We start from the raw sequence: 23,969 nt of genomic DNA on the forward strand, positions 1-23,969 counted from the left end.
CACACAGACTGACAGATTCTTTTTTTTGAAAAGAATCAAATCAGATCTGCACAACAGAGTCTTAGGGTTATATTTAGAAAAAAAAATTACGAGAATAAAGTCATAAGATTATGACTTTGTTCTCACAATTGTTTTATTTTATTTTCTCCTATTTTTTCTGGTATGAAAATATTATAGATTTTATTTTTAGTCCTATTGCCCAGCCCTAATATAAACAAACAGGAAACAGGACATGAAAACTCCAGTTTTCTGCGTGTGTTGTAGATGAAGCGGGCCGGCCGCCGGGTCGGGAAGGCTGTGATCCTCTGCTTCGATCCTTCCGAACCCACGAGCAAACCAGTGTCTATCATGGTGAGACAGCCTGCTCGGCGTTGGCATAATTCTCCATAACACTCCAATCGAACCTATCGCTGTCGTTTCAGTCTCCTCAGAAGTGAAACATCAGGCTCAGTCGGAGAACGACGCCGACTCCGTCTGCAGCAGCTCCGAACAGAGCGTCTCCGGCGCTCCTTCCCGGTTGGTCCCGGGCCACCGGATGTGGGCCACCCGCAACGGGCGCCACGTCCTGGGTTTGATCGAGGACTACAACGCCCTCCGCAAGCAGATCTCAGAGGGGAGGAAGCTGTCACGGAACATGGACGCACAGCTGCACGAGTGTCTGCACGCGCTCAGACAGCAGGGCTCTGACAACCAGGTAGCGACCGCGCCGTTGTGCTGAAGCTTCTTTAGGAATGACACGATGAGACCAGCAGTTTGGTTTTCTGTATTTAGATGAGAGAAAACCAGCATTTGAAGAGTTTATCCAGCAGCAGCAACACCATGCAGCAGGTGCTGGAGGAGGCCGGCCGGCTGCTCAAGCTGCTGTGGAGGGTCTCTCTGCCGGCTGCTAGCACAGCAGGGGGCAGCGCCGGCAGCCAGCAGGTGGGAACCAGCTCACACGCCGTGAACCCTCTCACTAATGAAGCTTCTGAAGACCCGAACCTCCTCTGCTCTCCTCCGAATCAGGATGAGCTGCTGAAGAACGAGATCGCCAGACTGAAGAACAGATTATCTCAGCAGGAGAGGATGCTGAGCGGAGCCGTGAAGCGCCTGCGGACCACCAACCAGCTCAAAGAGGGGATGGAGAGAGTCATCATTGACCAATGTAGGACGTTATAAACTATTTTACAAGTTTCACAGCAAATGTCCTTTTTAGGGCCCAAATTAAGGATTATTCTATTAGTCAGTAATTCTATTCATTATTTTTATGAAACAAAACATTTTTGACATTCTGCAGATTTTTCATTTAAGCTGTTTTTATATAGTATTAGAAATGTAAATAAGTAATTGGATTCTTTTTTTTAGATAAAATAAACATTTTATTGCAAAGCTCAGCCCCTTCTCCTAGACTAAATAATAATAGTGTAGAGTTAACCTGCTTATTACTTTTTGGATTAACTGATAACACTTGTGCAGCTTAGGTTAATTAATATTTTTTTTACCTTAAATGCAAGATGTATATATTTTCGTAAAGCCTTGATTTATTTTTTCTGTTTAACTTTCAGAAATTGGCCTTTTTTAGAGTGTGTAAATCGGTTTACGATTAATCGATGATTAAATTAGTTGACAATTAGCTCAATAATCAATTAATCAGTCTTTTTATTTTACAAGGCCAACTTATTACAAACCGTTAGTTCACCATTAAAACCCTTCCACTGTCTTCCAGTGTCTCTGACTCATGGAGTGTTGAAGAAAGCTCGGGGGAATTTAGAGGTGAGTTCACACTCTGCAGTTTTCCTCTGGTGTTTCGTCCTCGGCGGTAAATTGTCCTTCAGTGAATCGTTCTTCTTTGTCCTTTCTGTGACGTAACATTAGACAAATTACTGCACCCTCTTTGGGCAGAAAGGCCCGTCTGGAGGAGCAGGTGCAGGTCAGTGCGGTTGGGTTGCAGGCCGAGACTTTGCATGAGTTTCATGAGCTCTCGCATGAGGTGGAAGCGAATTGGAAACTTAGTTGTAACTACAGACTTTAATGTGTTTTATTGGGATGTTGTAGATCAACACCAGACAGCGTTTGAGTATGAAGTAGATGGAAAAGTTGTTCGTAAATCAAAAATATTAAGTGTTCATTTTGTTGGCTAAACAGAGAATCCATTTGTGGACATTTTTATTTAGTTTACTGTAAAAAGCATGCTCCTTTCAGAATAAGAGAACTTTATGCTGGTCTTTCACATCAAATACTACATTAAAGTTTGTAGCGTGACAAAAAGTGAAAGCATTAAAATAATAAATCTAGTTTTGCGACCTAGCTAAGATGTAAAACACAATAGCACCATAAGAACACAGCTTGTGTTTTAAAAAGCCAAAATTATATTTCCCATCACGGTAAGTCACCATGTACTTTTTTTTTTTTTTTCTTGGATTAGCATGTTTCTGGAGCTGGACTTGCATGTTTGCAACCAAAAGTTTGATTTTCTCCGTTTTTTTTCCCCGTCCCTTAACTCACTATTTCATATGTGTGCTCCAGGAGGTCCCAGTCGGTGTGCAGTAGTGGAGGCTGAGCAGAGAAGTTTTCCTATTTCCAGTCTGACTGCAGACAGAGACTCTGATTTATCGGGTGGAAACAGCGCTGCCTCTTCGTGCTGCAGCGACTGAACCCAACGGAGCTCCTTCGTTTCAACCCGACGTTACCCAGCCTTCATGTCCCGCTGTAAAACCGTCACCTTGTCCCCCATAAATCCAAGCCTTTTTATACCTGAATTGCACAACTTTTGCCTTTATTTTAATTGTGGTACTAAAGCTGTAAAAGTTTATTTTAAAAACAATGCCTGTGTAAATAGCCATCCGTGCAATGCAGCAAAAATATTTTCCTTTATCATTTTTTATATGACGAAAGTATTTTACTACTGTTTTAGCTTGTGTAGCAGCTACTGTGAGACAAATATGTTCAAATGCAGTAAAAAGTATCATGATGATGAATCCAGGAAGTCTGTTTGATTTGAAGGAAAAACAACCCTAACTGTGGTACAAAACTCCCTTTAATAGCATATACATTTTTGTTTGAAAGTACAAATTTTGGCCAACACTTCTGAAACAAGAACTAATTTAAAAAAAAGAGTTTAACAAGGTCGTGCAGAGATTATATTTAAGTAGCACTTGAAACTTTTCTAGTCATAGTGACCTATAAAACTAGGCCTGGGAATGAAGAAGGACCATAGTCAGCCACTGATGAGGAATAGCACCAAGATCCCTACAGACTCTGTTCCTCATCAATATGAACCAGTTTGAAAGATATCAGGCTGTCCTCAAGTTTAATATTAAATATTAAAAGTCAAACGCCTTGAACCACAACTGTTCACCTCAAAATAGGGCTTTGATACTAGAAAAGGTTTTTTTCTGAAAACATGTACGAAATGTAGTTTTTGTGCGTTTATCTTTGAACAAGTCTGACAAAGGCCTGGACCAATTGGATGATGGGTTCCTGGCCTTCGTGGCTCGCCTTCGATCCGGGTGTGGAGGGTTTGGACTGAAGGGAGGGGAGCATGCCACTGGCTGGGGATGATGGTGAACCCCTCCTGAAGTGGCGCGACAGGCTGGAGAGAAGAGTGCTCTAAAGTTGGGGGGGAAATTTTGTTATTTTTAACTTAAAGTAATTGAAGAAACTAACACTAATGAGAAAACGTAAAAGGGATTTAGATTAGCCATCAACAAATGAAATATTTTGTTACAAGTATTGGAGTGTTATCCTACAGCCACTAGGCGGCAGCAGCCATCTAGTGGACGCATGCTTACTATCAGGTAGGAAATTACCTAATTAGCATCTACACAGCTAATTGGGGCCTGCCATGCAAAGCAATGGCAGGAACCTATTGCTATTCTCCCAAGAAAAGTTTCTTTATTTATAATTCTTTATTTTTCATCCGTAACCGTTAATGCGGCTCATACCGCTGCGTGCACACCTACAAATGAGGTATCAAAACGTGCAGAAAATTCACGCCATTGGAGCTATTACTTTTGGTGGGATTTGGGGTTAACATGGTGACATAATTCGCAAAAAACTATGAAAAAACCCCCATTATAAGTCAATGGGAAAAATCCTAGAAATACCCTATTTTTGAGGATTTTCTGTGTCGTCACAAATTCACCTAGAAATGCCATTCAAATTTCTTTTTGTAGATACGTCTGTGATCTCTTCGAAAGTGAAGACGGCTCGTCGATACCAATTACGGTTTGTCCGCAATTTGTCTCCAAGCGACCCAAAGTTTCTCATTTTTCCTAAAATTAGAGTGAGTCAGGGCCATTAGATCTCGGCTAGAGTGAGAAAAGAAGAGAATTTTTCACCTCAAAATAATTTTGAAATCGCCATCACGCCCACAAATATCGCACGATTGGTATCAAAATCGGTCCTGACATTGATACGCCTGTCTGCTCCGGTAAAATGTTTTCGAAATTTATCTAGACCGTACGGTTTTCTGTCACGGTGCTTCAGAGCAAAGTCATGCGACAGGATTTTCTAGGCTGTCTCAGGCTCTGTCACTAACAGTTCACACCTTGCTGAGAAACTTATTTAACATAGCAACGGAACTCAAGAGCCTATTGGCTGCTGATTAGGACTACAAATACGCATCACTGTAGTTCTATCTATAGTGGCACCCTCAGTTGAAACAGATCAGGACTGAACTGGCCTTTGCTGCTATGGGCTGTATATAACTGATTTAACTCAGTAACTGTTACACATGGGATTAGTTCGGAACTTTAAAATGAAGCATAATAATAATTTCAAAATAAAAGCCTTGAATATTTTTAAATCAGATATTTGCTCTGTTGAGCATTATATAACTGATTTAACCCAATGACTGTTATACATGGGATTAGTTTGGCCCTTTGAAATGAAGCATACTGAAAATTTCAAAATAAAAGCCTTGAATATTTTTAAATCAGATAATTGCTCTGTTGAGCATTATATAACTGATTTAACCCAATGACTGTTATACATGGAATTAGTTTGGCGCTTTGAAATGAAGTTTAACAAAAATTCCAAAATAAAAGCCTTTAATATTTTTACATCAACTACTTGCGTTTTCAGCATTATATAACTGATTTAACCCAATGACTATTACACATGGGATTAGTTTGGCCCTTTGAAATGAAGTTTAACAAAACTTCCACAATAAAAGCCTTGACAAAATTTTAAATCATACTGAATGGTGCACGTCCACCTCACTTAACGTTCTTGTGATTCTCCACATGCTATAGATTACGTTGCAGCGTTCTTTAGCATCGATGCAAAATTTGTAGCGTGACAACGCCGGGCCCAAACCGACGGGCACGCCTTGGCAGGCCCCGGCTAAATTTCTTCAGAAATTTTCTAGTTTCATATGTGTTCTTTTCAAGTTAAAATGTAAAGAATTTAATATTAATTTGATGGCAAGAAATTCCTCAAAAATGGAAAAACTTTGACTTTTAAACAGACAATATACAATATTGGAATAAAGTTCAACCTTCTGCACAACCCAACAAAAATAAATTGGTACTAATTTCAGTATTTAACAAAAAACATAAGAGTTACATGTGAATTAACTATAAATCATTTTGGAGTGTGTGGTTTAAATCTGTTCAATTATATCTGTAATCAAGATTATCCACATAGTTAGATATTATTAAAATGTTTGGAGATTAAATGCCGCATAAAATCTTCCCAATAACCAGCCAGATGGGCTTCATGGCCAACAGGACGGAGGTCTCACCAGTTCAGAGCTGAGCTCCTGTTTGAGCCTCTGTTTGTCACGAGGAAGGATGGCTGGATCTTTGAGACAGCGGACGGCCTGAGAGATCAGGACGTAGAAGCAGTTCTCCATGGTGAACATCAACAATGACCTGAAATCCAAAGGAAAATGTCACAAAAATGATGTGAATAAGAAACTGAGTCAATTTTATTACATGTGCATAAACTTAAAAACAAAAGCTTCACTTACTTCAGAGCCTGGATTTCCTCCAGTGAGGCCAGCGAGGCGATGCTCAGAGAGGCCGGCTCCTTCCTCTTCTCCATCTGAAAATAAGCAGCAGTAAAGTCATCGTTTTTGAACTTTTGGTTGATCGACGCGGACCTTTGAGGCATCCCACAGCCCACCTCGCTCAGCGTGCCCAGGGCCACGTTGATGGTGGCCAGCAGGGTCCCGAATGACGGCGCCACATCCGGGTCGAACGCGGGAGTCGTGAAGCTGAGCACAAACAAGGTCCTGTACTCAGCCAGGTCCATACACTGAGAAACAAGATGGCCACACTTAACATTTTATGATCCTGTATATGTAGCTCAGCGTAAATAATCAAGACTAGTCATTTTATTGGGAACTCTTTGAGGCAGTGACCTGGTCCAGCAGTATCTGGCAGCAGTCTGGAGTAAAGTGCTGCAGTGTAGCCAAAGTTTTACTGAGGATCTTCAGAAGGCTGCACTGAACGGCCAACAGGGCCTTCTGCTCGGCCTCCTCTCTCTCTCCTCCTCCTCCTGATGATGATGATGATGCTGCTGCTGCATCTTTATTCAAGGCCTGAGGCGGCCGCTGCGTCCTGGTGCCGGCGGGCAACGCCTCACCATTCTTAGACTGAACAGAAAATGCACATTTAGTGATGACAGCATCCTCTTCATCTGATTTAAAGTAATAAAAACTCTCAGATCTTAACCTGCAGGTAATGGTGGAGCATCTTTTTGCTGTGGAGCAGGTATGTGCACGTCTGGCACAAGTAACAAAGGTTTATCTACGGAGAGAGCGACAAGAGAAATGGTGAATGAATTAAAAGAGTCTGCGGTTTTCGATGAGGCTGTGATTTCCGCCAGACTTGCCTGCACGTCTCTGAGCAGATTGGGGAGATGGAACTGCCACTCCTTGCAGAAGCTGGAGAGCTGCAGCAGAAATCCCACCGTGTGATCTGCCTCGTCTAAACAGGACAGGCTCTGCACGGTGCGCACCGCATTCAGACACTGAGCGGAGAGGAAACACAAGGCGGGAACTTCCTGTGATCCGATCTCAACTATTTTAAGTTGTTAAGAGGCAGCCGTAGCAGCAAAACTACAGCTGTGAGCCTTTTCAGGAAAATGTCGTAGCGATAATGAGCTAATTAACAGGCTCGCAAGCGGATGTCATGGACTACAATGTTATCAGGGGTCCGACCTGCAATATGCGTTCCTGGTGCACTCCAACAAAGTCCAGGGCTTCATTGATGAAGTTGTAGCGAAGCGTCTTGAGGAGACTCTCCATCAGAGACATGCAGAGGCGGTAAACGCCCGGCCAGCAGGCAGAATCCTGCGACTTCCGAGAGAAACTCTGAGAAACACGAACCATCTGGTTATCAGAAAAATGATGCAGCTCTGAAATCTGGGTTAATATTAGGCCTGTAGGGAAATCTGTGATTTAACCGTTAAAAAAAAAGTAAGATAGAATTGTGACACCGTCATATCGTCCACGCTGAGATGTGCTAATACAATCTTTTATTTCTAAAAAAATAAACATGAAAAGCTTCTCTGGATAAAACTGCTTATTATAGGGAGACTGACATTCTTCAAATCCTGTAAAAAAAAAATAGACTGAATCTATACTTTTCCAGTTTGTTAAGAAATCCTCTACAATAACTACACGCTGTTTCTTCAATGTAAAGTTTGTTTTTTTACCTGCGATGTGCCGTTTGAGGAAACCTCATACACGCTCAGCAGGGGCAGGCAGATGGTTTGAATGACGCCTGCTCCAGCAACAGCTGCTGCCCCCTAAAAAACATTAAAGACACCCCCGCCCTCGTTCCTTTAGATTACAATGGCGTAGAAATGGAGTGTTAAGGTTTAGAGATGTACTTGTGTGTACCTGCGGAGTGCGGGCCAGCGTCAGCAGCAGGTGGAGCGCGGCCTCGGTGAAGAACAGGTTGTGTTTGCAGCGCAGGCTGATCTCCACGGCATTCAGCACCGATGGCAGGACTGGGACCTTCCTCATCACCAACACCCAGTGCTCACCGTCCTCATCGCTGCGACACAGCTCTTTGGTCAAGTGCAAGGCGAGCACGCACACCTGACAGAGCAGGGAGAGAAAGACAACGGGGCGTGCTGAGCTGAAAACCGACCAAAATCTGAAACCTTCCGGACGGAGAGAGCTGCTCTCAAACAGGACGCGTTCTCTCGCTCACCCCGTCTCTCTGGTCCTTCTGCAGGCCGCGAGGACAGTCCGTCTCCATGCTGTCCTCCTGCTCCAGCAAGTCTCCCGTCTGACTCATGTGTCGGGTGTTGTCGATGAGCGCCAGCGCCTCGTCCTTCACCGTCTCGCATACGGAGAGCAACAGCTGGGGCAGCTGGGAAATATCTCCGCCTAGTTGGCCAATCATGCAGATTTCAGCCACTGAACGTTTGACTCAAGTACAGACAAAAGAAGAGGGACGTTTTGTACCGTTGAGACCCTGAATCTGAAGCACAGAGATGAGTGCAGAGAAGATTTTGGCTTTGGTCCGTTCCATCATCTGCTGGTCGGCCTGCAGGACGTTCTCCAGGATCAGGGAGAGGGGAGAGAGGATGTCAGGAGCCGCTGCCACCACACTACGCACAGAGAGAGGAGTTACAGAACTTAATCATGAAACGACACGCAGAGCAGCAGATAAATATTTAAGCAAAATCTTTCACCTGCAGGTACAAGAACCTAACTTGGCACAAATGTTCCCACGGGGCTTGCATTTGTGATTGAAAACTTCAAGATGGCAACCAAGAATAAATGTTTTATTACACTAAATGCCAATACTTATTATAGAGGAATACTTTCTGTCAGATCATTTTAAAATCATACATTTCTAAACATTAAAAAAAATTGTAAAAGCTAACACTGAACTGCTAGGCACAAAAGATTTGCAGAAGCTAACGCTAAGTACAAAACAATCTAATAAAGTTAATGGTAAACACATACAAAAAACAGCTAAAGCTAAACATGAAAGAAATGCAGAAGCCAGTGCTAAACACAAAATTAGCAGAAGCTGATGCTAACCGCTAAAAGCATTAACAAAATTGCGGAAACAAGTGCTAAGGATAACAAAATTAGCTGAACCTAACACTAACTGCCTCTAAGTCTGAGTCACAGATTTTAGTCTCCTTCCAGGTGATGACTGGCGTGAGACTCCAGATTAGGAGTCTGACTAAGCTGCATGGTATTACTTTAAAGTTGTAAAGAACAGGATGAGATAAGTCAAAACCGATTTTGTGACATAAAGTCGATCCAAATCATGAAAATGGTAATAATTGTTTTAAAAGGCTCAAAGACGGCGGCCATCTTCTAAGATGCCATCCTGAAATTCAGGTGGCTAATGGGGAATATTAAAGACGTACGACCTGGCATGCTTATTTTGATGCTTGTGTTCACATTTGAAAGATTTTTACAGCAAGATGCAGCAGTACGTAGAAGATGTCAAACACACCTCCTCCACGGTTTCAGGAGGATTAGCAGGAGAGTAGCCATCATGGATCCCAGACGAAGACAAGGCACAGATGTGGGTGTGGTGAGCTGCAAATCAGGAGAGGGAAAATTAGAACTGGATTAAAATGAAAAGAAAAAAAGTTTCAAGCCACGACTTACAGCAGCTTTAGTCCCGTCTAGAACATCCATAAACAGCTTCAGTTTGGTCGAATCCTCTGTTAGATGCATCACATCCGCCTGAAAGCATCAGAGCACGACGACTCAGATTTTATGTTTCTCTACAAACTATCCAAATAAAACGGATTTCACCAACCAGTTTACAGAGAGAGAGAGAAAAAAAAATCAATATTAACATAACACACATGGGTGGTGGAAAGAATCAGCAGCATCCGCCACGCAGAAATCAGCATCTGTGTCTCTGGGAAGCAGCAGATGCCCTCCTCCTCCGTCTCTGCCACATGACACACCAACGACTTCACATACTGGGACCAGTAGTCGTAGCGCCGTGCGTTAGAGAACTTTTGAAGCCCATCCTTCAGAGACTGCTCCAGAGAACCACTGTAACATCACACACACACACACACACACACTAAGGGTGTTTTGACACTGCAAAAAGACAAACTACTACCATGTATTTTTGGTCAAGTTTCTAGGGCAAATATTTTAGTGCGCTTGAAGTAAAACAGACCTACCTTACAAGCAATGTTTCAGCAAAATATAGGAGCTTGTTTCAAGTCAATAATTTCTTAATAGTGATGGAACAGTACCAGTTCCCCTGGCACGTTATTTCACTTATAACATGGGAAAAGTGTCTTGTTATAAGTGAAATAATCTGCCAATAGAACTAGTACTTTTTAAAATCCATAGTAAGGAATCATTCCTTTAAACAAGCTCCTACATTTTGCTGAAAAGTCACTTGAAAGTGACTTACTTCAAGTGCTCTAAAATAATTTGCCCTAGAAACTAGACCAAAAATACTTGGTAAGATTTTGTGTTTTTACAGAGAAGGATTGATAATAATTCATGTTGAATTTCATTGATGGTGGCACAGATTCAGGTCGACCAGCTGACCTGACGACGTAGTAAATCTCCAGACCGATGATCTTCATGACGAATGCGCAGGCCTCCAGGACGCATGGCTGGGGATAAATCATACAGGTTGGGTAGTTATGAAATAGTTGGTTCAGAAAAGTCAAAAACAGGATGTGATTTGTTTATTTAACAAAGACCTCTGTGGTGTCCGACGGCGGGGTGAGAGTTCCAAAAAGAGGCGTCGTCAAATTCTCCCAAAATCTTTCCCTGCACAAAAACAACAAAGCACCACGAGATTGTTCCACAACACACCCTTACAGTAAAATAAGGTTTGTTTTAGCTGTGTGTTCTCACTTTGTGCGAAGGACGGAGATGGCGCTGTCTCTGCGGTCCTGCCACAGCGCCAGGAGGAAAGCCAGCGCTGCGCGGTGGAGCAGCGGAGGACACCAGTACTTCCCCTGCTGCTTCGAGTCGATCAGCTCCAGCACCACATGGAGGCAGCTCCACTCGCCCACCAGGAACTCCTGCAGACACAGAAACGTTTTCAATCTAGATGCTCAGCTGCTAAAAAAAACCAAAAAAAAAACCCAACAAAAACAAAAAATGGAGTTACGCCAGCGTACCTTTGACCCCTCGTTTCCGTCTTTGACCTCCAGGTTGAGGAAGAGTTCGATGAGGCCGGGCTGCGTTTCCACAGCCACCGTGAGGAACTCCAGGATCATCACCTTGATCCTCATGTCTTCCGTTTTGCTCTGCAGCCGAGCGAGGAAGGCGTCCCTGATGGCGGCCGCGTCGTTGCCGAGGCAGGCGTACACCGACATGGGGGCGACCTGCGGATGAAACCAGTTAAGCTGTCGCTAGTGATAAATCGATGAAAGGCCGGAGGAAGTCTCACCGTGGCGAGCCTTTTCAGCAGCTGGATGGCGAGGCGGGGCAGAGCTGGATCATGTTTGTGGTAAATGTATTTGGCGAGGACGACGACGAGGTTGCTGCCGTGACCGCCGTGCTGCGTCAGCGCCTGCTCCAGAGGGGACACGGCGTCGGACGGCGGCTTCAGGCGGATCACGTTGTTCGTGACGGAGAAAGCCAGTTTGACCGTCTGGATCAGGATCTGGCCTGGACCCTCAGAGCCACAGCTGCAAGAGGACACAAGATTAGTCACCAGTTCAGCGGAAAAACTGCAAACAAGCACAAAATAAAGAACAAAAAAAAGGCCGATTATTAGGACAAACATATTGAATTGCTCACCTGCTGGGCTGAGCAGCCAGGACGACATCTATGGTGTCCACTCCGACAGCCATGATGTTGACAACGGCCTGGCCAGCCTCTGTGTTGGCCAGGCTGTAGATGCAAAGGGACTGCAGGGTGGGAGTGCTGCAGGGACACAGGAAACAGTTCAGCCTCAAACTTTATTAGACAACTAAACCTTTTCAGTCAATAATAGTTCATATTAATAATCTACTTGATTATTAATTGATTAGCAAAGAGATGACATGTCTGAAATAGTCTAGGATAATAAAGTGTTCAATTGACTAAAATTAGCATGTCAGAAAACAAAAAAATTAATCTGCCACATTATCTCTAATTAGAGAATATCTTATTAAAGTATTTAATATTGGTAAAAAGAACAGAAATTTGATTGACCAAAGCATGTGCAAACTAGGGCTGGGTGATGCAGTTTAACAATAAGATCTCTGATTCTTCATTTCAGATCTGGTTTTAATCTTTTTTGCTCACTTTCTTTTGGGAGAAAACATTTTCAAAAAGTGGCTTTTAATTCCATCGTCCCTTCTGTGAGTTGTACAATGGCAAATCAGGGCTAGATATTGACAAGTTCTATTCAATTACAAGAATATAGTCATAATATTAGCAGGAAAAAAAAGGTGCAATTTTACCAGAGAAAAAATTTAGTTACGAGAAAAAGAGTTTTAACGAGGAAAAAAGTAACCAGGATCTGATGTGAGCAGCTCAGTTCCGGCAGTTCATCAAAACTGTTGTTTTGCATCAAAGTTCTGCTTCGGATAATAATGTGATGTTCTAAAACTTATACCAAAGTGTAACTTTATAACTTTACAAGATGCTCATCATTCCTTATTTTAATTTGTTACTGTTTTGTGTTGGAGTACTCATAAAACTACGACTTTATTCTGCTAATATTATCACATTATACTCGTAATGTTGGGGTTTTTTTAATCTTAGTGTGACCCTAATGCTCCATCATAAGAGTTGACCTGAATTCAAAGTCCAAATAAAACAAAGCTGTAAAACTCGCTTGTCAAACAAAACTGTGGGTTCTGAGCGTGCTGACATCACTCTGAACTATGGAAATCCAGAGTCCATTGGTGGAAAAATAATCCTTACTTTCCGAAAATTAAATCTTCAAAAACTAAAAATGTAAAAAAAAAAAAAAATGTAAAAATCGATTTCACTCTAGTGCAAACTCTGATATATTCCTAAATCCGTATGGTCCAGCTCTCTGAATCACCAGAAAACTGATGATATTTCTGAACTCCATCCATACCTGCCCTGGTCCTCTCCTTCTGGGCTCAGATTGAGAATGGCGTGTATCAACTCCAAAATATAGCAACCTGTAGAGACGCACACAAGTCAACTTTTACTCTGGTTTCTCTGTTGCTCTTCCAGAGTGACATAAAGGAAAACAGGAAAGTTCACCTATTCTCTCTCTGACTCCATTGGTGTTGTAGCGCCACTTATGGTACGTTGGCAGCATCTCCTTCAACACCAGCAGCACACAGGGAATGAGGCCTTTGCTCTGGGTGTTTCCAAGCTGCCCCTGAAGGAGATAAAAGTGATGCAATGCATTACTAAAAACCAGAACTAAGACTCGAATATTATGCTTTAAAAAAATAAATAAATGTTTACCTTCACCAAGGTTGTAATGAGACGAAGGAAGGCGATTGTTACAGCGTACTCTCCTCTGGGTTGCTCAATCTGCACCAGCAGGTTGCCGTAGTTACCTGCCTTCATTCCCTCAGCACTAAGACAAAAGAAATATTAGTCTGATGTTTTACAGATAAAATCAACATTCGTCAGAATTCGATCTGGTTTATTAGGGGTGGCATTACCTGATACACTGGGCCATGTTGGTCAGAGGGTTGGAGGCGAAGGGGAGGAAGCCAGTGTGATGCAGACTGGACCACACCTGAGAGGAAATAAACACAGTTCAATTCAGTTTAAATCAATTCATTTCAGAAATACTTTATTGATCCCAAAAGGGAAATTAAATCATTAATTCATATTCTTCAAAGAGTTATTGTAGATAGTAATGGCTGTTGGCAGAAAAGATCTCTTGTAGCAGTCTGTATCACAGCAAATCTCAAGATGTCTCTGACTGAAGATACTCTGTCATACACTTCTTCCACAATGCATTCACTTTGAGCATTTTCAAGGTAAGTTTTCAAATTTTTCCAGCTACACACTTAGCAATAAAAACAGTACAAATACACACAAAACAAACATTTCAATTCACAATTTTATGATTTGATTTATTACTGTTATCAATAATATATTATAACTGTATTCTACAGTACATTCTGGAATAAAGTGAACTTTTAGTAACAAAATGTTATGTTTTGAAATGTCTTTTGTGTTGATGTATATTACCTACCTGCTCAAATTAAATGCTTAAACACAAGAAAGTTGCAAAACAAAATCTCTAAAAACTGTTCTCGCTACGCTTTCTGGCATTTAGCAAATAGAAATAATCTTGGTAACTTTAACTGACATAAAACAAGAGATGTTTGGTTTGATTTAATTTAAAAAAAATATGTGTGTCATTATTAGGTCTATCAAATTAGGTGGTTTAAACTGCAGTTTAAATAACATTTTCCAAATTTAGGCTTTTAATCAAACACTAGACTGCACTTTATTATAAAACTGTGCGGTTTGGAATATGAAGGATTTTCAAGGACTATACACAGAAATCAAGCAATTCCCAAACCTTGAACACACCTAATTGAAATTGAAGCATTTCCAAGGATTTCTAGCCCCTTTACAAAACCCTGATAAAGGCAAGAAAATGAGAGACAAACGACCTGAATCTCCCTGCTTCAATCATACACACCTTCCCTGGCATCCTGGCCGCCAGCACAGAGAGACAGTTCACACAGGAGGCGATCACATCCACCGGAGGGTTGATGACTGAAGTCAATCTGACACACGAGACAGGTGGAAGATCAAGACTATATAAAAAAAAAATAATAATAATAACCTACAAGTTTCAATAAGTTTGTCTGACGTTAGGTTACCTCTGCAGCAACATGTAGATGCGTGAGGTGAGAGGCAGCAAGCAGTCGGACACTGTCCAGTCGGTGCTGATGATCTTATGGACCAGATCCAGGATGGGCTTCACGCGCGCGCAGTGAGCCAGGACGTCTAGCACAAACAGGGTTACAGTGCTGAATTAATTAGACATTCCAAAACCTGTTTTTACATAATTAACTGTTTAATTTGAATAAACTAGAAAAAGCTTTTGATGACAAAATACTGTCAATGACTCCAAAACAGCAAAAAGCTGACAAACTTTGGTAAACATTAAAGATTGTTTAAATTCTAGCAATATGCAACAATCAAATCAAGGTTTGACTCTAAATAAAGTAAAAAAGTATGCTTTTTACTTTATTTTCTTTCTTTTTTTAAAAAAAAAATCAGGAAATTTTAATGCTGCATTTATGCAAAGAAGGCATCGAGTCCTTATATTACATAGTATATGGACATATTTTTCATTAGGCTTATATTTCTGCATTAAACATATTTTTCTGTTTGTATTGGGTCCTATTTTTATTTAAATATACTATGTTGTGTATGTGGGATGTCTATATAAAACACGTTACATTTTTTAAAATTATATTTCAATACATTAATGTGCATCAGTTACTCACAAAAATGAACTGGAAACGAAACAAAACTAAATTTACTGAAGTCCAAAGAAAAACTTTAAAAGATATGTAGAAAGCCTGGTGAGCTTCTGATCACAAACACTTTAAAAAATTATTTAAAAAATTGGAATAACTTAAAACCTCTCCAAAGTACTTAACAATGATGAATTAAAAACCAATTTGTTGAAGAATTCCTTGATTTGAAATTTTTAAGTGCAATTTCAGAGTAAAAATTTGCATTTGTTATCACTGACAATTTTCTATTCATACCTAAAGTTTCTTAAGTTGACTGGAGCTGGACTAAAAAAAATAACAAAATAACAAAAGTTCATCTATACGGAAGAGGATTAGGGCCACCAGAGAAAAAATATTTTTTTGAGATTAAAGTGAGAATTCTGTCTTTCTGACTTTAATCTCAGAATTCTGACTTTCTGACTTCAATCTCAGAATTCTGACTTCAATCTCAGAATTCTGACTTCATTCTCAGAATTCTGACTTCAATCTCAGAATTCTGACTTTCTGACTTCAATCTCAGAATTCTGACTTTCTGACTTCAATCTCAGAATTCTGACTTACTGACTTCATTCTCAGAATTCTGACTTCAATCTCAGAATTCTGACGTTCTGACTTCAATCTCAGAATTCTGACATACTGACTTCATTCTCAGAATTCTGACTTCAATCTCAGAATTCTGACTTTCTGACTTCAATCTCAGAATTCTGACTTTCTGACTTCAATCTCAGAATTCTGACTTACTGACTTCATTCTCAGAATTCTGACTTCAATCTCAGAATTCTGACGTTCTGACTTCAATCTCAGAATTCTGACATACTGACTTCATTCTCAGAATTCTGACTTCAATCTCAGAATTCTGACTTACTGACTTCATTCTCAGAATTCTGACTTCAATCTCAGAATTCTGACGTTCTGACTTCAATCTCAGAATTCTGACTTTCTGACTTCAATCTCAGAATTCTGACTTACTGACTTCATTCTCAGAATTCTGACTTCAATCTCAAAATTCTGACTTTCTGACTTCAATCTCAGAATTCTGACTTTCTGACTTCAATCTCAGAATTCTGACTTCAATCTCAGAATTCTGACTTCAATCTCAGAATTCTGACTTTCTGACTTCAATCTCAGAATTCTGACTTACTGACTTCATTCTCAGAATTCTGACTTCAATCTCAGAATTCTGACGTTCTGACTTCAATCTCAGAATTCTGACGTTCTGACTTCATTCTCAGAATTCTGACTTCAATCTCAGAATTCTGACTTTCTGACTTCAATCTCAGAATTCTGACTTTCTGACTTCAATCTCAGAATTCTGACGTTCTGACTTCAATCTCAGAATTCTGACATACTGACTTCATTCTCAGAATTCTGACTTCAATCTCAGAATTCTGACTTACTGACTTCATTCTCAGAATTCTGACTTCAATCTCAGAATTCTGACGTTCTGACTTCAATCTCAGAATTCTGACTTCAATCTCAGAATTCTGACTTCAATCTCAGAATTCTGACTTCATTCTCAGAATTCTGACTTCATTCTCAGAATTCTGACTTTCTGACTTCAATCTCAGAATTCTGACGTTCTGACTTCAATCTCAGAATTCTGACTTCAATCTCAGAATTCTGACTTCATTCTCAGAATTCTGACTTCATTCTCAGAATTCTGACTTCATTCCCAGAATTCTGACATCAATCTCAGAATTCTGACTTCAATCTCAGAATTCTGACTTCATTCTCAGAATTCGGACTTTCTGACTTCATTCTCAGAATTCTGACTTTCTGACTTCAATCTCAGAATTCTGACTTCATTCTCAGAATTCGGACTTTCTGACTTCAATCTCAGAATTCTGACTTTCTGACTTCAATCTCAGAATTCTGACTTCATTCTCAGAATTCGGACTTTCTGACTTCAATCTCAGAATTCTGACTTTCTGACTTCAATCTCAGAATTCTGACGTTCTGACTTCATTCTCAGAATTCTGACTTACTGACTTCATTCTCAGAATTCTGACTTCAATCTCAGAATTCTGACGTTCTGACTTTAATCTCAGAATTCTGACTTCATTCTCAGAATTCTGACTTCATTCTCAGAATTCTGACTTCAATCTCAGAATTCTGACTTTCTGACTTCATTCTCAGAATTCTGACTTCAATCTCAGAATTCTGACTTTCTGACTTCAATCTCAGAATTCTGACTTCAATCTCAGAATTCTGACTTTCTGACTTCAATCTCAGAATTCTGACTTTCTGACTTCAATCTCAGAATTCTGACTTTCTGACTTCAATCTCAGAATTCTGACTTCATTTTTAGAATTCTGACTTCAATCTCAGAATTCTGACTTTCTGACTTCAATCTCAGAATTCTGACTTCATTCTCAGAATTCTGACTTCAATCTCAGAATTCTGACTTTCTGACTTCATTTTTAGAATTCTGACATCAATCTCAGAATTCTGACTTCAATCTCAGAATTCTGACTTCATTCTCAGAATTCTGACTTCAATCTCAGAATTCTGACTTCAATCTCAGAATTCTGACTTCAATCTCAGAATTCTGACTTCAATCTCAGAATTCTGACTTCAATCTCAGAATTCTGACTTCATTCTCAGAATTCTGACTTCAATCTCAGAATTCTGACTTCAATCTCAGAATTCTGACTTTCTGACTTCAATCTCAGAATTCTGACTTTCTGACTTCAATCTCAGAATTCTGACTTTCTGACTTTAAACTCAGAATTCTTTTTTTTTTTTCGGTGGCCCTAATCCTCTTACATACATCTAAGAGGCTTCAAGAAGTTTCCACTTAGGTATGCTTTGGTTGATATGAAAGTGACACTTTTTCCTGCTTTAATATTCTTGAGCCCACACTAGGAATCTTAAATACAGACTAAAAGCATCATGGTTATATATTTGCTGTGCTTCCAGCCTGTCGCTCAGCTGTATGACGTACCTGCAGTGGAGACGACGTGCAGCAGCATCTCCACCTCGCAGGTGAACAGAGTCCAGGCACTGTAAGAGTAGTCCCACCTCACCATGTAGCCCTGTTCCCCTGCAATCATAACCTGGCCCAGCACTCCCTGGGGCATCCAGAGGTTAGCCTGCCCTGAACCTAAAGAAAAATGATGGGATAAAGATGCTCTTATTTCTAAACTATAAATAACGTCAAACATCTGTGTGCAAATGTGAACCAAAACAAACCCAGAGGGTAGAGTAGTTTTGGAGCCTGTCTTCTCCACAATGTCTCATCGTCCTTAGAAATGATATCAATGGGTTTGTGTTTGTAAACTTGTGTGTAGAAGGACATCTTGTCCAAGAAGTTATACACCTGCCAAACACAAGCATAAACACTGAGGCGTCTGTACAAAGAGAGGCTCCCATACATCTGGTCAGGGAGACATTTTACCTTCTTTACAGTCAACTTGTTCGACACGAGTGCGGTCAGCAGTTGCAGCAGAGGTCCGATCTTGTGAGGGAACATCCCAGCTGCACTGTCTAGGATCATCCCTAGTCCCCTGTTTGGCTTCTAGATTCAAATTTAGACAAACATGACGGATTGACAGCAAGAAATACACTGGTAGCTATGTTTTATCTCCCCTTCCTTTGGCATTTTGTCTCACCATTTCCCAAAAGACTTCAGCTAAACTGGGAGCGGAGAGGACCTCACAGGCAGCATCGATCAAGTGAGAGCCCTCCACACCATTGGCCTGCAGCAGATTACAAGAGAGTCGGTTACCGGCACATACATCGATTTCTCTTAAACACATAAACGCCAGGCAGGACCTGTAAGCTCTCTTCTTCAAACGACGTGATCACGAATGACAGCAGGCCATAAATACACATCTTGGCTGTGCTTGCTGTACACTGGAAAGGCAGAATCAAACAGAAGACTTGAAAATTAAGTTACCTACACAAGGGCAACAACATAAAATGCTCAACAGTTTTTGCATTTTTTTAAGCCTTTTGTGATGCACAATTTTTGCTGTCTTACATTATTTCCTGAGACTCCGAGTCCCTTCAGCATTGATGAAAGATACTGGAAAACCCCCAGCTGCAGCGCCGTGTTGCCTATCCTCCGGATCACAGGATTGGACTCGTCAGGTCTGAGGGTGTGTCTCAACAGGACCCAGGACAGCAGAACAGGGCCATGATGAGGGATGTCCCCAAATGTCAACAGCAGCTGATCCATCTCCTGGAGGAAAAAAAAAAAAATAGGAAAAATACAGATGTCACAAAAATAAATTAAGAAAACTTCATCCCTATAAATTCCCTCTGCTCTTATTGTGGAAAAAAAAGAAAACTGATTATCTCTTCTTCAATTAAAGATTTGTGTCAAACCTTAATGACGTCAGGAGCCCCGGAAAACTGGTGCTGCTCTGGGCAATCCTCCAGAGCGCACTTGTGCAGAAAGTCTATGTCCATTCCCTCCACCAGGATGAGAGAGCTCAGGTATCTGCCAGCCGGAGAAACGCAACAGATCAATTAAAACTACATCAACAAGAACGATTAGAAAACTAATCATGAAAAAAAGGGCCTTTATTGACGTGGAGATTCCAAGTAGAAGTAGTTGTGCAGCAAACAAATAGATAAAGTCAGATGATGTCGTGAGTTTTTGTTTGAGATGTTTACATTTCATGAAATTGCATAACACTGGTCACTATCATGATACTGGGCCAAGCCGACTCTATATAAAGAGACCTACCCAATCCTGTCAACCAGTGCATCCATGTTCTTGTCAACCAGGTGTCTGTTGGTCTGCCTTAAGCCGAAGCCTTGTTCTTTGAACATTTTGGTGAAGTTCAGAAGGTCAGACGGGCTCATCTCAAAGTAGGCGTAGTACAGGAAGATGATCTCCAGCAGCAGAGACTGCTCTCTCAAACACTGCATGAACCACCGGGAGACCTGCCGCTCGGTCTGAACAAAAACACAAACAATACCAACTGGTACTTATGACGAAAGAGGTCATACCTCGTTGTGAGTTTTCCACAAACAGCATGGCGCAAGTATTCATGTAATAAACTTTTTAAATACAAGATTTCAATCCCAAACAATCTTGCAATTTATTGGGATTTTGAGCAACTTCACTGCAAAAACAAAATCTTATCAAGTGTTTTTGGTCTGGTTTCTAGTGCAAATATCTTAGTACGCTTGAATAAGACAAAACTAACTCAAAAGTACTTTTTCAGCAAGACACAGGAGTTTGTTTTAAGTCAATAATTCCTTAACATAACAAGACATTTTTCCGTGTTATAAGAGAAATAATCTGCCATTAGAATTAGTACTTTCTAATCAATATTAATTATGTACTTAAAACAAGGTATATCTTGCTGAAAAGTTGCTTTTAGTTAGTTTTCTCTTAAAACATGTGTACTAAGATATTTGCACTAGAAAATAGACCAGAAAATACTGCTGGTATAACTATTTCACAATTACTAACTACTTTGTGTTGGCTTGCCAGACGAAAACAAAAGAGTTGTAAAACACCCTTACCATGAGGTTGCCATGGGTTTCCCATGTCGGTGCTTCGGCCTTGAAGAGATTCTCAAACTGTGACTGATAGCTGCTCACCAGGTCTTTCTCCAGTTTATTGACACAGTTACTGTACTCGGTCTACACACACACACAAGCAAACACCTGAAATTGAATAAGAGAACCCATAACCTTTGTCTTCAAGAAGTGAATGATCAAATATGTTTGAGACCTCTCACCCGATAGGGATGACGTTCATCCTGAAAGTATGTGAGCAGAAGCAGAACACATCTAAGCAGACACATCCGCTCCTCATAATAGTAATCAGCTATCTGTGGAAACAATTACAGAAACAGTCGGATTTAAAAACTGCCACCAGGACAGTTGCAATTCAGCAGCATACTTTTAGACTCACCTTTAGAAGGAGTCCCTGGCTTTGCCGCTCATCCGTAAGAACGACCTGTAGAGACAAACTTTTTTTAATCATCACCAGTAATGCAACAGCTCTTCCTCTTTATGTCATGTGATTAAAAAAGGCTGATGGAGAACAAAAAAGAATACTTTTAAGGAATCTCGGGTCCCTCTATAGTCCTCCTGGAGATAGCATTGTAAAAGCTGCACACTCTGCTGCTCATCCAGATTCTGTGAGATTTATGAACACACATCTTAGCACATTCTCTGAAAGCTGTTATGTGTGTGTTTACTCAAAGAATACTCTGAATTCGTACCAATAATTTACTGATCCTAAAGCCAAAGTCCTTCAGAGGTTGTGCCACATTTTTCTTCTCCTTCACTTTCCCAGCAGAGGATGAGCTACAGCAAAGGAAGCTGACAATTACTCTTTCTGTGAATAATAATGATGAATGTGACGTGAAAATACTTTGCTGTCTCTACCTGGGTGGCTTGTAGTAACCAAGTCCTTGATGCAGTCTGTCCCAGTGTCTGTCAAGTTCTCCCTCGATCTGAGCCTGCGACCATCCAAAACAAATATCTGTTTGCTTTTTTTATTCGGTGTACACGTTACCAGAAATAAACTGATAAATTAAATGTTCAGCAAGGTCACAAAAGTACAGAGGAGACATACCGGCTCTCTCAACGCAGATCTCCCCAGCAAAATCGTCCATAACTCTCGACAGCTTCTGAAAAAAAAGTGAAAGTGGTGTATTTAGGCAAAGCGATGCAGAATGCTGTGTTAATGCACATCAGCAGCACTGAACTGTTTTCAGTTTTTATACTCTGAACATTTTAGGGATTTGAACAACTGAGCTCTGATAGCTCTGGGTGCTTTGATGTGTTCTTGGTGATTTGATCAAAACTTTGACAATAAGTTTGTATTAGAGCTACGCATTATATCAAATTGGATTGTGTTTACAATATTGTAATCACAAAGAAATCCTTAGATGCTCTATGTGGCAGGATATGCATGCAAATTCTGCCTGCAAAAAACATATTTGTTCTTTTGGATAGACTTTTTTGTTGCAAATGACTGGTTCTAACATTCTCAACAACATGCCGAAATTAAATTAAACTGATACCAAAATGACATTAAAACAAGTAATGGAGACATTAAATGAATGCAATTTAATGAATCTTGTTGATTATATAATCACAATCATTGTAATCATAGTTACTTGTCATCCACAGCATTCTCTTACAAATATAATAAACCGTTTCAATTGCGCTGTAAGTACCTGGTTCTTACATATTTATTGTTTATTTAAAAATTATTTCCTTTTCCTAACTCAGTTTTAGCACATTTACAATATAAATACAAAACTCACTTTGTAGAGCAAATATTTCTACACTGCTTAACATTTAAATATGCAAGTAACAAAAACCATGAATAAAGAGAAACAACATGGAAAACAGACATTTGTCAGACATTTGTTCTCCAAAGGGTTCTTAGTCTAAATAACACAGGCTTCACCACCATTACCCCTAAATAAGACCTATCCACAAACCTTATGGTGTCTGTGCACACATACATAAATGGTTTTCAGTTAGTAAGTAAATAGATCAATCTATTTATCTGTACTGATATTTATGTCATGGTAACTCAAAACCTTTAAATAAAATGCAGCTGGAAAAAATATATTTCATAATTTCAAATATTTATTATTCAGACAAACAGGACATGAAACAGCCTGACAACATTTTGTTCAATTTCACGTTTCCATACTATATTTTTTAAAACAGGAAAAATACTATTAAATTGCAAATTGCTGAAGACAAAATAGAAACACAGGCGGAACTTTGAGATGTCAAATGGCCTTTTCATTATCTGTTTAGCACGCTCATTACAAGTACAGCTAATAAACTCTACTCCACATATTTACAAAAATTAATCTGCTATTGTTTTGATTTGGCATCATTAAGCCTAACAATGTGCTATTAGATCAAACTAATAAATTGTGACAGTTAGAAAATTGAATATTGAATTCAGTTCTCAAATTGATCTTCAAGCTGTAAAACTCTATAAATTATTTTACACTTAACTAACTTAAGCTAACTTCGTTGTCATATCTCTCTTCAACAGTTCCGTTAGTTTGTCCATTATCGCATAGCTTTATTTAATCCGTGACGAGCAGTGATAGTTGTTGAAGATAATACAGAGATAATTTAATTTAAAATAACTTATTTGTCCATTAAAATAACGAGTAATTTCAATAGCTGACTTTTGTAGCTATTGTTGACATGCGGCGCCGCGCTGAAGAAAAGCCTTTCAAACGTTAGCAGCAGTTGCTAAGCTAACTAAGCGTGGCGCTAACTGTTAAAAAGACGAACAGTCAAACGCGTCGGTTACCTTGAATTAAAAGTTGAAGCTATGTTTATACATGTTTACCCTCCAGTGGGTTTTGTTAAGTCTGCAGGCCTTTTTAATATTAAATGAAGTTTGTGTGGCTGTTACTACCTGACACTGATCTCTGATTCTGCCATCTTCGCCTCGGCTCTGTGATTGGTCGGTGAGAACTGGCCCGTCACATCAGATTCTTCTTCTGTAGCTAGCGTTCCACGTCAGAATTGTTCTAGCGCCATCTTATGGAAGGAGATTGTAAGGTCAAGTCAAAGCTTCCACCGTTATTTTTTGCACGATTTCATGACATGAACTCAGTAATAAAACACAATTCTCACCTTTTTACCGAGACCTC

At 40.2% G+C, this 23,969-nt stretch overlaps 2 protein-coding genes across 11 annotated transcripts in view; one reads left to right on the forward strand and one right to left on the reverse strand.

Annotated features, from left to right (window-relative positions):
- The window catches only part of LOC116725013 (neurogenic locus notch homolog protein 1-like), a 247,010-nt gene extending 244,053 nt beyond the window's left edge, over positions 1-2,957 (forward strand). For 8 of the 9 annotated variants that reach the window (XM_032570849.1, XM_032570850.1, XM_032570853.1 and 5 more), the window contains 7 exons: positions 265-351; positions 423-694; positions 772-921; positions 1,006-1,144; positions 1,706-1,752; positions 1,855-1,909; positions 2,506-2,957. In XM_032570849.1, coding sequence (XP_032426740.1) covers positions 265-351; positions 423-694; positions 772-921; positions 1,006-1,144; positions 1,706-1,752; positions 1,855-1,909; positions 2,506-2,633 — 878 coding nt within the window. In that variant the 3' untranslated portion in view covers positions 2,634-2,957. The remainder of the gene's footprint in view (positions 1-264; positions 352-422; positions 695-771; positions 922-1,005; positions 1,145-1,705; positions 1,753-1,854; positions 1,910-2,505) is intronic. The other variant, XM_032570857.1, reaches the window with a different exon arrangement.
- A 41-nt stretch (positions 2,958-2,998) lies between these two features.
- On the reverse strand, positions 2,999-23,772 carry nup188 (nucleoporin 188). 2 transcript variants are annotated; one of them, XM_032570863.1, is made up of 43 exons: positions 23,732-23,772; positions 21,905-21,956; positions 21,715-21,788; positions 21,549-21,633; positions 21,382-21,462; positions 21,236-21,280; positions 21,060-21,152; positions 20,842-20,961; positions 20,054-20,265; positions 19,690-19,804; positions 19,343-19,543; positions 19,135-19,215; positions 18,972-19,058; positions 18,758-18,877; positions 18,553-18,679; positions 18,305-18,463; positions 14,716-14,842; positions 14,532-14,619; positions 13,534-13,610; positions 13,331-13,445; positions 13,121-13,241; positions 12,969-13,035; positions 11,696-11,821; positions 11,343-11,583; positions 11,071-11,277; positions 10,802-10,971; positions 10,645-10,714; positions 10,487-10,554; positions 9,778-9,973; positions 9,575-9,652; positions 9,417-9,502; positions 8,405-8,550; positions 8,148-8,326; positions 7,832-8,032; positions 7,645-7,737; positions 7,148-7,300; positions 6,820-6,957; positions 6,660-6,734; positions 6,347-6,580; positions 6,109-6,240; positions 5,954-6,027; positions 5,726-5,855; positions 2,999-3,588 (listed from the first exon to the last, which is right to left on the reverse strand). In XM_032570863.1, the coding sequence occupies exons 1-43, from the start codon at positions 23,755-23,757 to the stop codon at positions 3,409-3,411; spliced, it is 5,250 nt and encodes a 1,749-aa protein (XP_032426754.1). In that variant the 5' UTR covers positions 23,758-23,772; the 3' UTR covers positions 2,999-3,408. The 2 variants fall into 2 exon arrangements, with proteins under 2 accessions (XP_032426754.1, XP_032426753.1); XM_032570862.1 differs by having other exon boundaries at positions 21,905-21,959; positions 23,732-23,757.
- Positions 23,773-23,969: the final 197 nt, after the last annotated feature.

Source organism: Xiphophorus hellerii, chromosome 8 (assembly GCF_003331165.1).
Source record: "Xiphophorus hellerii strain 12219 chromosome 8, Xiphophorus_hellerii-4.1, whole genome shotgun sequence".
Lineage (NCBI taxonomy): Eukaryota > Metazoa > Chordata > Actinopteri > Cyprinodontiformes > Poeciliidae > Xiphophorus > Xiphophorus hellerii.